The sequence below is a fragment of the Ovis aries genome, chromosome 4 (genome assembly GCF_016772045.2).
Source record: "Ovis aries strain OAR_USU_Benz2616 breed Rambouillet chromosome 4, ARS-UI_Ramb_v3.0, whole genome shotgun sequence".
Lineage (NCBI taxonomy): Eukaryota > Metazoa > Chordata > Mammalia > Artiodactyla > Bovidae > Ovis > Ovis aries.
Window position 1 is genome coordinate 24,485,772 of NC_056057.1, and position 14,067 is coordinate 24,499,838.

General features: G+C 40.2%; 2 protein-coding genes across 7 annotated transcripts in view; both read right to left on the reverse strand.

The window, feature by feature from the left end:
• The window catches only part of DGKB (diacylglycerol kinase beta), a 1,339,752-nt gene that overhangs the window by 1,148,928 nt on the left and 176,757 nt on the right, over window positions 1–14,067 (reverse strand). The gene's annotated exons all lie outside the window — the stretch shown is intronic.
• AGMO (alkylglycerol monooxygenase) overlaps window positions 1–14,067 on the reverse strand; it is a 504,195-nt gene that overhangs the window by 55,958 nt on the left and 434,170 nt on the right. Inside the window, exons 13-14 of one of the 5 annotated variants that reach the window (XR_009600465.1) lie at window positions 6,588–6,739; window positions 4,844–6,249 (exon numbers count right to left, since the gene is read on the reverse strand). The exons of 3 other annotated variants lie outside the window; for them this stretch is intronic. Coding sequence is in view for 1 of the 2 variants with exons in the window: in XM_060414951.1 (XP_060270934.1) it covers window positions 6,716–6,739 (24 nt within the window). In the remaining variant the exon portion in view is untranslated. Of the gene's footprint in view, window positions 1–4,843; window positions 6,740–14,067 lie in introns of those variants that run through there. One more of the 5 variants, XM_060414951.1, reaches the window with a different exon arrangement.

Sequence of the window (14,067 nt, forward strand, 5' to 3'; positions counted from 1 at the left end):
TACTTAAAATGACCTATTTGAACAAGGCATAAAAATTCAGTCTTAAAGGCACAGCTTTTTTTCTGGAGGGTGCATGGTTAACAGATAAAAGTATTACCACGGAACATCCCCTAGTGCTCATCATCTCTAGTGCTCTCATGAAAACAGATTTCAACATTACTGAAGTATTTACAGCATATAATTGTTAATGTCTTCATAAAATATAAAGACAAAAGCTATTTGCAGTAAAATTTCAGTGTGCTTATAAATTTACATGTGATTTTTAATAGTCATTCTATTATTTAGCCCGTATTCTATAGTTCAATTAAGTATCACAGATATAAAAAAGCAATGACTTAAACTTTAAAAGCATCAAAGTCCAGACTAATGAGCACTCTGCAATGCCAAAGACCCAGGCTCCTTCCCTCTCGTTCCTCTGCTATCTCTAGGGTCGGCTTCCTCTCCTCAGGGTCCAAAACTGCTCACTGCCACAGTCACAATTTAGTCATTAAAAAACTGTGTGGCAGGCAGTTGACGGCACAGTCCTTCCTCTTATAAGTTTACATCTTGGAACTTACATTCATTACCTTTTAAGGTAGCTCATTGCTCATCATTTAATCTCAAAGCTGCAGCTGGCTACCAGGGAGACTGGAAATTGTAATCTCTATTCTGGATGGCTTTGTAATCAATTAACAATAAAGAGCTCTGTCTCTATCAAAGGGAAGAATATATACCAGGAGAAAAGCGGCACTTGCTGTAGTCAGATTTACATAAACTTTGAAAGTCTAGTCCCTCAAAACCACAATGAGAAATGACCTTACACCTGGTTACTATTGAAAAGATAAGAAATAGCAAGTTTTGGTGAGGATGTGGAAGAAAAGGTAATCCCTGTGCACTATTGGTGGAAATAAAAATTGGTGCACACCTGTGTAAAACAGTATGGAGGGTCCTCAAAAAATTAAAACTATCATATGACCCAGCAATACCACTTTTTGAGTATTTAGCTGAAGACAATGAAAATACTAACTCAAAAACAGATATGCAACCCCATGTTCACTGCATTAAAATTCACAATAGCCAGGATACGGGAATAACCTGAGTGTCCATTGCCATAAGAATGAATAATGAATACATCAAAACAGAATATTACACAGTCATTAAAAAAGAATGAAAAAGAAGAAAGGAAAACCAACAGGCTTATAAAATATTCGCCGATCAGCTTGGAGGCTGCCAGAAGAGTGTGGGGATCTAGTGGACATGAGTCTAGTCCCTGAAAAATTATAATGGTTAAAAGAATACTGAAACATAGAGTCCTTCTTTGATTTAGATATTACACTTGTCCTAGATGGATGATCATTATTTTGACTTTTATTCAATAATATGTCTGTCATAGGATCAAATTCAGGTGTCAATTTTGGAATCTTTCCCAACTCTGTAAGAGTGATGCCCCAACAAAACCAAGACAGCTAAATTTGCAGGGTGTTTTGCTACAGCAAAGATTCAAAACAAGTCACAGAAACCCAGGTGAGTCTTGTAAAGGCTACCAGAAAAAAACAGTTACTAAAGCTATTATAGTAATACTGTTTTTAGTAGTGTTTCTAATTTAACTTCAGTTACATTTTACAGCTATGCTTACCATTCATTTTACATTTCAGGTTTTCTTTCCAGAATTATTTTCCTTTCATTTAAAGTACATATTTTGGAATTTCCATTATGAAAAGGTTCTCTAATGCCTCATTAAAAACAGTTCTAAAATTAAAAAAAAAAGTTTCTCTACTAGCAAATTTCTTGTGTGAAATTTTGCTATAGTCATGATAGTATTCGGAGAAGGCAATGGCACCCCACTCCAGTACTCTTGCCTGGAAAATCCTATGAACGAAGGAGCCTGGTAGGCTGCAGTCCTAAGAGTCGGATACGACTGAGCGACTTCCCTTTCACTTTTCACTTTCATGCATTGGAGAAGGAAATGGCAACCCACTCCAGTGTTCTTGCCTGGAGAATCCCAGGGATGGGGGAGCCCGGTGGGCTGCTGTCTATGGGGTCGCACAGAGTCGGACACGACTGAAGCGACTTAGCAGCAGCAGCATGATAGTATTATGTTGACAGTTATTTTCTCTCAGCACATTACGACAATATTCCCTTGATTTCTATTGGCTTTCAAAGTTGCTGTTTTAGTCCAAAGCCTCTCTCTGAGATTTAATTCAAGAAGTAACACTGTTATTTGACATAGATTTAGAACTGTTTTCACAATTCTATTAGAGTCACACACTTGAATTGTGGCCTACTTTATGAAGACAGACAATAGTTACATTTATTTAGCACTTACCATGTGCCTAACGCTGCAGTGGAAACTTCTCACCTTATTTGTCTAATTCAGTTCTCACAATGAACCTTTTGCTGCACGCGCTCTTCTTGTCTCTGTTCCATGTTCGAAATGTGAGGCTCACAAAGTTTGGAGAATCTCTGCCATATCCCTCAGTGAGTGAGACAGGAGCAGGGAAAAGACTGGATTCACCTGAACAACACAGCCCCGCTCCGGTGAAATTAATTCAACACGTGAAACTGATTCATTTTCTTAAGTTCAGGAGGCGCAGCGATTAGTAGCCCGCGGGGCTAAGCCCGAACTACATTTCCCAGAATCCTTTTCTCAGAGGCCACAGGTGAGTGGCCACAGGCGCGTTTTGCCTGAGGTTCGGAAGGCGTGAGGGAAGCGGTGGTTACCCATCATAGGGCCTCCAGTTAGCTGTGGTCAGTGTCCCAAGTCCAGTGCCTACCGGTGAATTCAAGATTGCCTCGCTGTTCCTTGCTCCATGTCCTACTCTTCCGCCAAGCAGCCAGCTGTGGTGGCAAAGGGCAACCCCGCCCCCAGCCTCCTACCCCATAAGATGCAGGGGTCACAGCCCCGCAGAGGCTTCTCTGGGCTCGCGTGTCCTGCTTCCCAGGCTGCAAAAGGCTGCCTCCCGTAACCCCCGGCCAGCGTCCACCTTGCCATCCATGCTCGTCCTGAGGGGAGCTGGCCTCCAAACCTGCTTTCCTGACCTTCTTTCTCCAGGCCTCACACAACAGTGTGTGGTCCTACGCCTCCAATATATCCCTTATTCTATTATGCAGTAAGTAATCGCATATCCCTAACTGAACTCTGACTGAACCCAGAGGGAATCTAGTATTGAAATACTGCTCAAGTACTGTTTCCAAAACCTTCTTGTGTGTGCTCCTTAAGTGCAGATATTCTGGTTGCTAAGTAAGGCCACGATGTGACTTTTATGGGCCCTAGACACTTTTGTCTTTGGGGTTCCTCTTCATCCATAAAATATATATTAAACATTATATTTTACAACTGTTGATATAAAGACAAATATAATCCAAGTTGTTTTTCCAAAATTGATTCCTGGATGGGGAAAATCCCCTGGAGGAGGAAATGGCAACCCACTCCAGTACTCTTGTCTGGGAAATCCCATGGACGGAGGAGCCTGGCTGAATACAGTCTAAAGGGTCGCAGGCAGTCAGACACAACTGAGCATACACATACACCAGCACACCATGGACCCTAGGAATTGTGTCTACATGGCTAATGGAGAAGCTAGTCCTGTTACTAGGTTTGACTAGGGACCAGGAATATGCATTTTAGTAACTCTCCCTTGGTGATTCTGCTCATTAGACAAGTTCCAGAAGTGCTACTAGAGGACTTGAGTGCCTCAGGACCTGAAGGAAACTGTGATCATGTTGAAGGAGAAACTGTGATCATGTTAGAAGATAAACAACAAAACCAACCTTCATATGGAAGGTGACATATTTGTGGGGAAACACTTTTTTTTTTTAAGATAAAAGTAACTATTTAACAAAAAGTTTTGGAATTAGCTTTTCTCTGCTCCATACGATTGTTCCAAGTATATAGGGAATGTCATGCCCAAACATGTATGCATAATGGCTCATGAATGAATTCCACGTGATGGATTTGCATTTCTAAGAATGTGTACTAGACTATGAAGGAAGGCAAAAGATATAAAGACATCTTAAAAGGTGTGTGTTTTTGAATCCTGAACAAAGAGGCAACATGGTAGGGTAGAAAGAGCCTTAGATTTAAGTCGAAAAGCTGGTGTCAGGATTGTCACGAATTAACTGTGCAGTTACTACAGTTGACATGGAATCAACCCAAACTGGAGTAAACACAAGGGGAATCTGTGAACTGAGGTAACTGAACAGCAGCAGTAGAGGTGGCTCAGGAAAGGGCCCAGTGAAACAAACACAACTCTCTCCTCACTAAGCTTCTTCACTTTTTTAAAACTATTTGTTATTTCATAACTTAGTCGCGTTCAACTCTTTTGTGACCCCATGACTATAGCTTGCCAGGCTCCTCTGTCCATGGGATTTTCCAGGCAAGAATTCTGGAGTGGTCTGCCATTTCCTTCTCTATTTAAAAAGTATATTGACAGCAAAATTTAGCTCTGAAAAATAGCAGCCACCCACCCTATGTCTTACGCTTATAACACATCTGATTTTCAAGTTTTGTTTCTTTCCCATGGATTGATCTTTCAATAGAATCACAATAGTGTTACTGCTGTAAGGAAATAGTTCTAGACCAATGAATTCATCTTACAAGCCCCCTCTGAGAATTAAAGTCCAAAAGCAAAAGAAAGTTATGATAAACTAGGTCTATTCATAAAGAAGAATTTCCCAGACTGCTGTGCTTATAAAGCTCCAGCATAAAATTGATTTGTTTTTATTCGTTTCCTGTCTCTGAATTAAATTTTAATCTCCTTCCTGCAGGGAAATAAACTGTATAATATATTCCAGGATTTAGGACAGTTCTTTAATCAATGGGGACTCCTTAAGAAATGCTAATGATGAAAACCAAGAAAACAAGTAAATTTAATATTTTATTCAACCATGAAAATAAATACAAAAGTGCTGAGCATAACCAACTATAGTAATCAGTACTACAAGTTGTTTCTGTGAAAATATTCAATATATTTTCTTGAGCCACTTATATGTGTATACGTCTAATCTCTATTATTAGATGCTTTCCTGATTATATATATTTTTTGTATTTGATTCCCAATAGCACCTCTACTGGAGAAGGAAATGGCAACCCACTCCAGTATTCTTGCCTAGAGAATCCCGTGGACAGAGGAGCCTGGTGCCCATAGGGTCTCACAGAGTCAGACACAACTGAAACAACTCAGCATGCATGCATGCATTGGAGAAGGAAATGGCAACCCACTCCAGTATTCTTGCCTGGAGAATCCCAGGGACGGAGGAGCCTGGGGCTGCCATCTATGGGGTCACAAAGAGTCGGACACAACTGAAACGACTTAGCACCTCTACATAACCATAAAAGTTGAGATCCCTCAAAGATAACTTTTTGTACTTAATGAAAGAAGAAACAATTTGAGACAGGTTACAAAAACATATTTCTGGTCATTTGTTGTGAGGGCTGGGAAATGGGATAAACTAGGATGAATCAGTTTTCAGGTGGTGCCAGTGATAAGGAATGTGCCTGCTAATGCAGGAGACGTAAGAGATGCAGGTTCAGTCTCTATGTCAGGAAGATCCCCTGGAGGAGGGAATGGCAACCCACTCCAGTACACATGCCTGGAGAATCCCATGGACATCCTGTGGGGCTACAGTCCATAGGGTGGCAAAGAGTCAGACACAACTGAAGTGACTTTGCATGCATGCAAAGTTTGCACATATGAGGGAACAAAATTTGCTGCCCCCAAATTGTCTTTTTGGCATAAAGATTATCTTCAGTTCAGTTCAGTTCAGTTGCTCAGTCGTGTCCTACTCTTTGTGACTCCATGAACTGCAGCACACTTCTTTATAAGGGTGGTAGAAATACTAAAAATACTATTATGTATACTCAGATATAATTTTTCACAGACACTTGAGACAGAGGTTACTGGACATTTTTCTGACTCCGCAGGGAAATGGCAGTTAAGTTTTCCAAATATTTGAACTAGGCATACTTTGGGCTTCCCTGGTGGCACAGTGGTGTAGAATCCATTTGCCAATGCTGTAGACACAGGAGATACATGTTCAATCCCTGGGTCAGGAAGATCCCCTGGAGGAGGAAATGGCAATCCACTCCAGTATTCTTGCCTGGGACATCCAATGGACAGAGGAGCCTGGGGGGCTGTTGTCCATGGGGTGACAAAGAGATCAACACCACTGAGTGACTGAGCATGTGCGTGCATGCACACGCGCACACACACACACACACACACAGAGGCATATTTTACCTCTTCCTTACATCTGCTTCCCAAGATGTTCCTATAATGAAACATCAGAACACAAACAAGTTCATTAAAATAATATACAGGGTAGAGCACAACTTGACAACTTTATGTGTAACTTAAACATTTATTTTGTAAATATTATGAATTACAAGTTATTTTGACTTTGAAATTATTTTAAATCTCAAAGTGATAAAACAAAATGAAATTACTTTTAACTTTTCTTTAGGAAGATGCTTTTATTAAAATCGGTAGAAGACAAGTTTTGATGTAGTTCCAACCTCACAAATAATGGTTTCCTGAGATCTCCATCCCGCATATGAAAGACCTCATTAGGAAGGGCCCTTAGGAGCCTTCTTTATACATGAGACTTACCATCTGTGTTGTACTGGTTATGCCAGGAGTAAACATTTTATTCTATTTTAACCAGATTCCCCCCAATAAAATGGAAATTGAGGTCAGCAGGTATTTTGCACCAGGTTAGGTTACTGAAGATAGTCAGGTCAGTATTGAGGTGAAGAACCTGTCTGTTGAGAAACAAAAAAGTTGAACTAGAGAAAGAACAATGTCAGAGATGTAAAAAAGCACCCAGAATGAGATATATTGGCTCAAAGACAAAAAAAAAAAAAAAAAAGAGAAATCAGAGAATGACCCCCTGGATTCTCTAGTTCCGTCACTTCCATTATGAATTCCCGGTGTACTTTTTACTCTTAGTTTTCATAAGAGTTCCTTCATAGTTCCTTCCTTGCAAAATAAATTCCTCCTTTTTGCACAAGCTTATTCTAAGCATGTTTCCATAATATGAAGCCCAACTATCTCTAAGGCATCATCCTATAATTATCACTTGCAAAAATTGGCCAGAAAAGTATTTTAATTTCTTCCAACATTTTAATGCCCAATCAATTGCACATGTTTTTGTTTTCTCTATGCAATTTATCCAAGACACCAAATTGACCTGCATTCACAGGTATGAATAACAAATCATATGTTCAGAGGTACTATGATGGTTTTCTGATTCTGCTGCCTGTTCACATTTCTAAAACAAACAATAAACTAATAACCAAACATTAATTGAATATAATTATTTTAAAATATTGGAGCTGTGGAGAATGCAAAAAGAAAATAATGCAATTCACATGAGAAAACATAGTTTCTCAATAACAGGCTGTCTTGACTATATGAAAAGGAGTGATCTATTCAGTAAACGTGTAGAAAATGTTCAGAGTAGGGGTGGTTTAAACACACAAAATTCATTCCCTCTAATTTTCTGAAGGAGTCACCTCATACAATAATTTAATCATCCTTTGGAGAGTTCATTATACAGTATTTGGATTTGCAGTCAGTGGTTTGATTGAACTTTTCAAAATTATTTCTCTTCATATAAGGAAGGAATAATTGCTTGGTATGGCACTCAGTAGTTTTACTTTTAAGTAAAATAAATAAGTTCTTACTGAACCAAGCAGAAAATGAGTTTATCCAATACTGAGTAATACTCAGCCTAATGAGAAAGGCTAAAGAAATAAGATCGTAGGTGATGTTCAGTGAGTAATGCTTAAAGCTGTCCTGGAAAAATGATCTAGCCAGGACACTGTGTCTGCCCCCAGGCACTATTAACTGGAGCTCCCACAACCCAAAAGTGGCTGCCATGGATATTTTATAGGGCTCTCCACAGAGTTAGCACTCTACCTCAGGAACTCGGTTTCCCTGTACCTGACACTCTTTTGGAGAGAATTCTGTAGGTCATGCTTCTTTGCATCATTAGGACACATTTCAGAGTCTAGCAGAGCAGAGGATGCAAAGGATTCTGGGAAATAATGAGCATGCCATTTTCAACTTCACAGGGACAGGTAGGCGCTACTCACTCAAAGTTCCAAGGAGTAGAGGATTCCTTGAACATAGAAAGGTGGTCACTATCCTGATTAGTCAGGAGGTGTGAGAATTGTCTGCTGTACCAACAGCTAGTACAATTGATGTGAGTGTTGTTCCTTTTTCAGTGTTGTTCTTAGTGATTTTTCCCATCTCAAGTTGCTTTCTATTAGGGCCAGTGTAGCCAGAGGAATTCTCATCCCAAATAAAAGGTTACAAGTCAAAAGTATTTTTGTTTTATGGGTTTTACTGGTTTTCAGCACAACAAAAATATGGGTTGATAAAATAAAATGTATATAGGGACAATACTGAGGTGTAGCTGAAGTCATTTTTTCAAAATGATCACATGTGTAATTCACAGTGACTGTGAAGATTTTCAGAATCTCTTTGGTCAGTGTTTGAGCTTTGGATAGGCCACTTCTACTTTCTAAGGGATGAAAAATGTGTGCACTGATTTTCCGGTTTCCTTAATGTCTAAGGAAACAAAAAAAAAAAAAAAAAGAAAGAAACAGAAAACTGGAAAAAAAAAATTCCTCAATAGGGGCTTCCCAGGTGGCACTAGTGGTAAGGAACCCACAGGCCAATGCAGGAGAGATAAGATGCAGGTTCAATGCCTGAGTCTGGAAGATCCCCTGGAGGAGGAAATGGCACCCCACTCCAGTTCCTGCCTGGAAAAATCCTGTGGACAGAGAAGCCTGGTGGGCCACAGTCTATGGGGTCTTAAAGAGTCAGACAGGACTGAGCATCTTAAGCACATACAAATATACACATTTGAAGACTTTATGGGAAACAACTATTGCATTTGACATACACCTGAAATGCGAAATGGTGACTATAATTTGTCATTAAGAAGGAAAGATAAAAATTACTCCCAGGACCTGGGGACATCAGTACAATTGCACAGAAGTGGATATAATCATATGAGAGGATTAAACAATAGGTCCTTTGGAGAAGTGAAGGAATATATGGCCCCATAAGCTACCCTAGAGAGCCTTGCTGTTAAGACAAAAGGATTCCCTCATTCCTTACTCATGATTATGGTAAATTTGATTATTTTCATTAGTGCTCTTCCTAAATTCCATATCAACTCTGGGCCAATGGAGTTGACTCTTTTCTAGGAGTTGCACTTTCTCTAGTGATAGGATGAGTTTCAAGCCAAGTGAAGTGCGGTCATGAAATCACCATTTGCTACTTTCCATTCACCTGTCTTCTCCAGCCCTTCCCAGAGATGTTCACACCAAGTGGCCAGAGCCCTTTAAACCAAAAGAAAAGCCAAGAAGATACAGATGCCATGAGTATGGATTAGTTATGATTTATTTACTGGTTTATGAAATGGTTTACTCCTAATTCCTACTGACATTTTTTTTCTTATACAAAAATATAAAATAACCAGAAATCTCAGGAGATATATTGCAAGACAGTGTAACTTAGTATACTAGGTGATTAAAAAATCAAGAAACTAAAGATTTAATCTTGATTATGTCTCGGCTCATGATGCACTGTGTGAAACAAGTACCTGAAATACCTCAGCTTTTCTGCTTCATTCTAGAAAAAGAATGATGTTTTCCTGCAAAGGTGGGGGGCAAATTTGCCACCACAAAATATATCTCTTTGGTAAAAGGATTATGTTTAAGAAATGGCAGATATAGGAGAAACTCTGAAAACAGAGGTTTCCCTTTTATCTGTCATTTATTTTATTTTTTGACATCGAGGACAGCATTCTGCTTTATTGACTAAGCTAAAGCCTTTGATTTGCTTCCCGATCTGCATATATGTTTCTCAAAAGGCAGGTCAGGTGACCTGGTATTCCCATCTCTTTCGGAATTTTCCACAGTTTATTGTGATCCACACAGTCAAAGGCTTTGGCATAGTCAAGAAAGCAGAAATAGATGTTTTTCTGGAACTCTCTTGCTTTTTCCATGATCCAGCAGATGTGGGCAATTTGATCTCTGGTTCCTCTGCCTTTTCTAAAACCAGCTTGAACATCAGGAAGTTCATAGTTCATGTATTGCTGAAGCCTGGCTTGGAGGATTTTGAGCATTACTCTACTAGCATGTGAGATGAGTGCAATTGTGCAGTAGTTTGAGCATTCTTTGGCATTGTCTTTTTTTGGGATTGGAATGAAAACTGTCCTTTTTCAGTCCTGTGGCCACTGCTGAGTTTTCCAAATGTGCTGGCATATTGGGTGCAGCACTTTCACAGCATCATCTTTCAGGATTTGAAATAGCTCAACTGGAATTCCATCACCTCCACTAGCTTTGTTTGTAGTGATGCTTTCTAAGGCCCACTTGACTTCACATTCCAGGATGTCTGGCTGTAGGTGAGTGATCACATCATCGTGATTACCTTGGTCGTGAAGATCTTTTTTGTAGTTTTTCTGTGTATTCTTGCCACCTCTTCTTAATATCTTCTGCTTCTGTTAGGTCCATAACATTTCTGTCCTTTATAGAGCCCATCTTTGCATGAAATGTTCCCTTGGTATCTCTAATTTTCTTGAAGAGATCTCTAGTCTTTCCCATTCTGTTGTTTTCCTCTATTTCTTTGCATTGATCACTGAGGAAAGCTTACTTATCTCTCCTTGCTATTCTTTGGAACTCTGCATTCAGATGCTTATATCTTTCCTTTTCTCCTTTGCTTTTCCCTTTTCTTCTTTTGACAGCCATTTGTAAGGCCTCCCCAGACAGCCATTTTGCTTTTTTGCATTTATTTTCCATGGGGATGGTTTTGACTGGACATGGAACAACAGACTGGTTCCAAAGAGGAAAAGGAGTATGTCAAGGCTGTATATTGTCACCCTGCTTGTTTAACTTCTGTGCAGAGTACATCATGAGAAATGCTGGGCTGGAAGAAGCACAAGGTGGAATCAAGATTGCTGGGAGAAATATCAATAACCTCAGATATGCAGATGACACTACCCTTATGGCAGAAGGTGAAGAGGAACTAAAGAGCCTCTTGATGAAAGTGAAAGGGGAGAGTGAAAAAGTTATCTTGAAACTCAGTATTCAAAAAACAAAGATTATGACATCCGATCCCATCACTTCACAAGAAATGCATAAGGAAAAAGTGAAAACAGTGACAAATTTTGTTTTCTTGGGCTCTATAATCACTGTACACAGTGACTGCAGCCATGAAATTGAAAGATACTTTCTCCTTAGAAGGAAAGCTATGACATATCTAGATAGCATATTAAAAAGCAGAAAATCACTTTACCAACAAAGGTCTGAATAGTTAAAGTTATGGTTTTTCCAGTAGTCATGTATGGATGTGAGAGTTGTACCATAAAGAAGGTTGAGTGCCGAAGAATTGATGCTTTTGAATTGTGGTGCTGGAGAACTCTTGAGAGTCCCTTGGACTGTGAGGAGATCCAACCAATCCATCCTAAAGGAAATCAGTCCTGAATATTCATGGAAGGACTGAAGCTGAAGCTAAAACTCCAATACTTTGGCCATCTGATGCAAAGAACTGACTCCTTGGAAAAGACCCTGATTTTGGGAAAGGTTGAAGGGAGGAGGGAAAGGGGACAACAGAGGATGAGATGGTTAAATGGCATCACCAATTCAATGGATGTGAGTTTGAGCAAAGTCTGGGATAGTGAAGGACAGGGAAGCCTGGTTTGCGGTCACAGAATCAGGCATGAACTGAGCGCCTGAAAAACAGCAACATCAACAATCTGTCTTATACTACTTTACACACAGTCCCTTTTCTTGAATTCTACTGCTGCTGTTTAGTTGCTAATTCATCTCTGATTCTTGTGACCCCAGAGACTACAGCCTGCCAGGCTCCTCTGTCCATGGGATTTCCTTGGGCAAGATAACTAGAGTGGGCTGTCATTTCTTTCCCCAGGGGATCTTCCATTCTCAGAGACTGAACCCACATCTCCTGCTTGGCAGGTAGATTCTTTACCACAGAGCCACCTGGGAAACCCCTATTCTTGAATAGCATATTTAAAAGCATACTATGGGTTTTATAATATTGTATTTAGAAAGCCATTAGAATCTCCAAACATTAAAAAGGAAAGAAAAAAACCAAAGAACATTTTAAAAGAAAAGCAATTTTAACACATTTCAACCGCTCACTGGGTTCTCAGATCTGACTGAAAACAGAAGTTCACATCTACCTAAAGTTACTTGACTAAGATTACTGTTTTGAGAGCTTGACAATCACTTCAGAAGCTGCTTCAAGGCCAATTCAACAAGAAATTTACATCTACCATCAATATCTGTGTTATGGCATCATGAACCTGTGTTCCTTGTAACTGTGTAACAACAGGAATGTAAAATTCCCAGTCCTAGAGTTTTGCAAAATGTTTTAGAAATGGAAGTGTAATTGACTATTAAATGTTGTGTCCTAGGGGAACAGTTCTAAACCTTAATAAATATAAGATGTAGACATCATGATTTATTGCTGCGTAAAGTGACCCTGGGGCTTCCCAGGTGGCTCAGTGGGTAAAGAATCCACCTGCCACACAGGAGAAAGTGAAAGTGAAAGTGAAGTCGCTCAGTCGTGTCCGACTCTTTGCGACCCCATGGACTATAGCCTACCAGGCTTCTCCGTCCATGGGATTCTCCAGGCAAGAATACTGGAGTGGGTTACCATTTCCTTTTTCAGGGGATCTTCCCGACCCAGGGATCGAACCTGGGTCTCCCGCATTGGAGGCAGACGCTTTAACCTCTGAACCACCAGGGAAGCCCATGGCTTCAATCCCTGGGTTGGGAAGATCCCCTGGGAGAGGAAATGACAACCCATTCCAGTGGGATTACTTAGAGAATCCCATGAACAGAGGAGCCTGACAGGCTACAGTCCATAGGGTCATGAAGAGTCAGACACGACTCAAGTGACTTGGCATGCACGCACACAAAGTGACCTTGTCTACAGGTAACTGGTTATCTCGATCGAAATTCAGTGAGCATACTGGGTCAAACCAGGTCTCAGAAATGGTCCAGGGGCCAAACATATCTCAGCAAATACACACCTGTTAGGCATGCAGATATCCAAGGCAGATTCTGGTTGCACAGGGTTTGGCAAGCAATGCCAGTTGCACTGACCTCGGTAAAGTCACAGGTCATTAGTGAACATCGGTAGCCTCAGGGTACATATGCTCAATTTGATGATTGCTCTCACTTCGCCTCCTATGGCTACTGCAGGGAGAGGAGATAGCATACCCTGGCAAGTCTCAGGGGCTTTACTAAGCAGGTGCAACAGAAGAAAGGATTCAAAAGAAAAAAAAAGAAGAGAAAAGAAAAGAAAAAACAAAGGGAGTCTTTATAGTCCTTTTATATATTGATTGTTAGAGCAACGTGTCCTTTTTTCAAACTGTAAAACATGAAAAGATCCTAGGTGTAAGAAATTGTGGTACATATATACAATGGAATGTTACTCAGCTTTACAAAAAGAACGCATTTGAGTCAGTCCTAATGAGGTGGATGAACCTAGAGCCTACTGTGCAGAGTGAAGTAAGTCAGAAAGACAAATATTGTATATTAACATATATATAGGATCTGGAAAAATGGTACCAATGAACCTATTTGCAGGGCAGCAGTGGAAACGCAGACATTGAGAAGGGACTCGTGGACACAGTGTGGGAAGGACAGGGTGGGGCGAAACAAGAGAGTGGTATGGAAACGTAGACATTAAGATACATGAGCTAGATAGCCAGTGGGAATTTGCTGAATGACACAGGGAGCTCAACCAAGTGCTCTGATAACCTAGAGGGGTGGGACGGGGTGGGAGATAGGAGGGAGGAGACATTTATATACCTATGGCTGATTCATGTTGAAGTATGACAGAAACCCACACAATATTGTAAAGCAAATATCTTGCAATAAGAACTCTAAAAAAAAAAAAACCTGGTAGAACATTACCTGGTTAGCCAGCATCTGCAGTTGGAGATGTTAATATTCACAGAGAACTAAGAAGGGATAGTGGAGGATGAGCTTTGGATTCAAGGGCTTGTCCACAGCATTGACTATCACCCCCACCACGTAGTCTC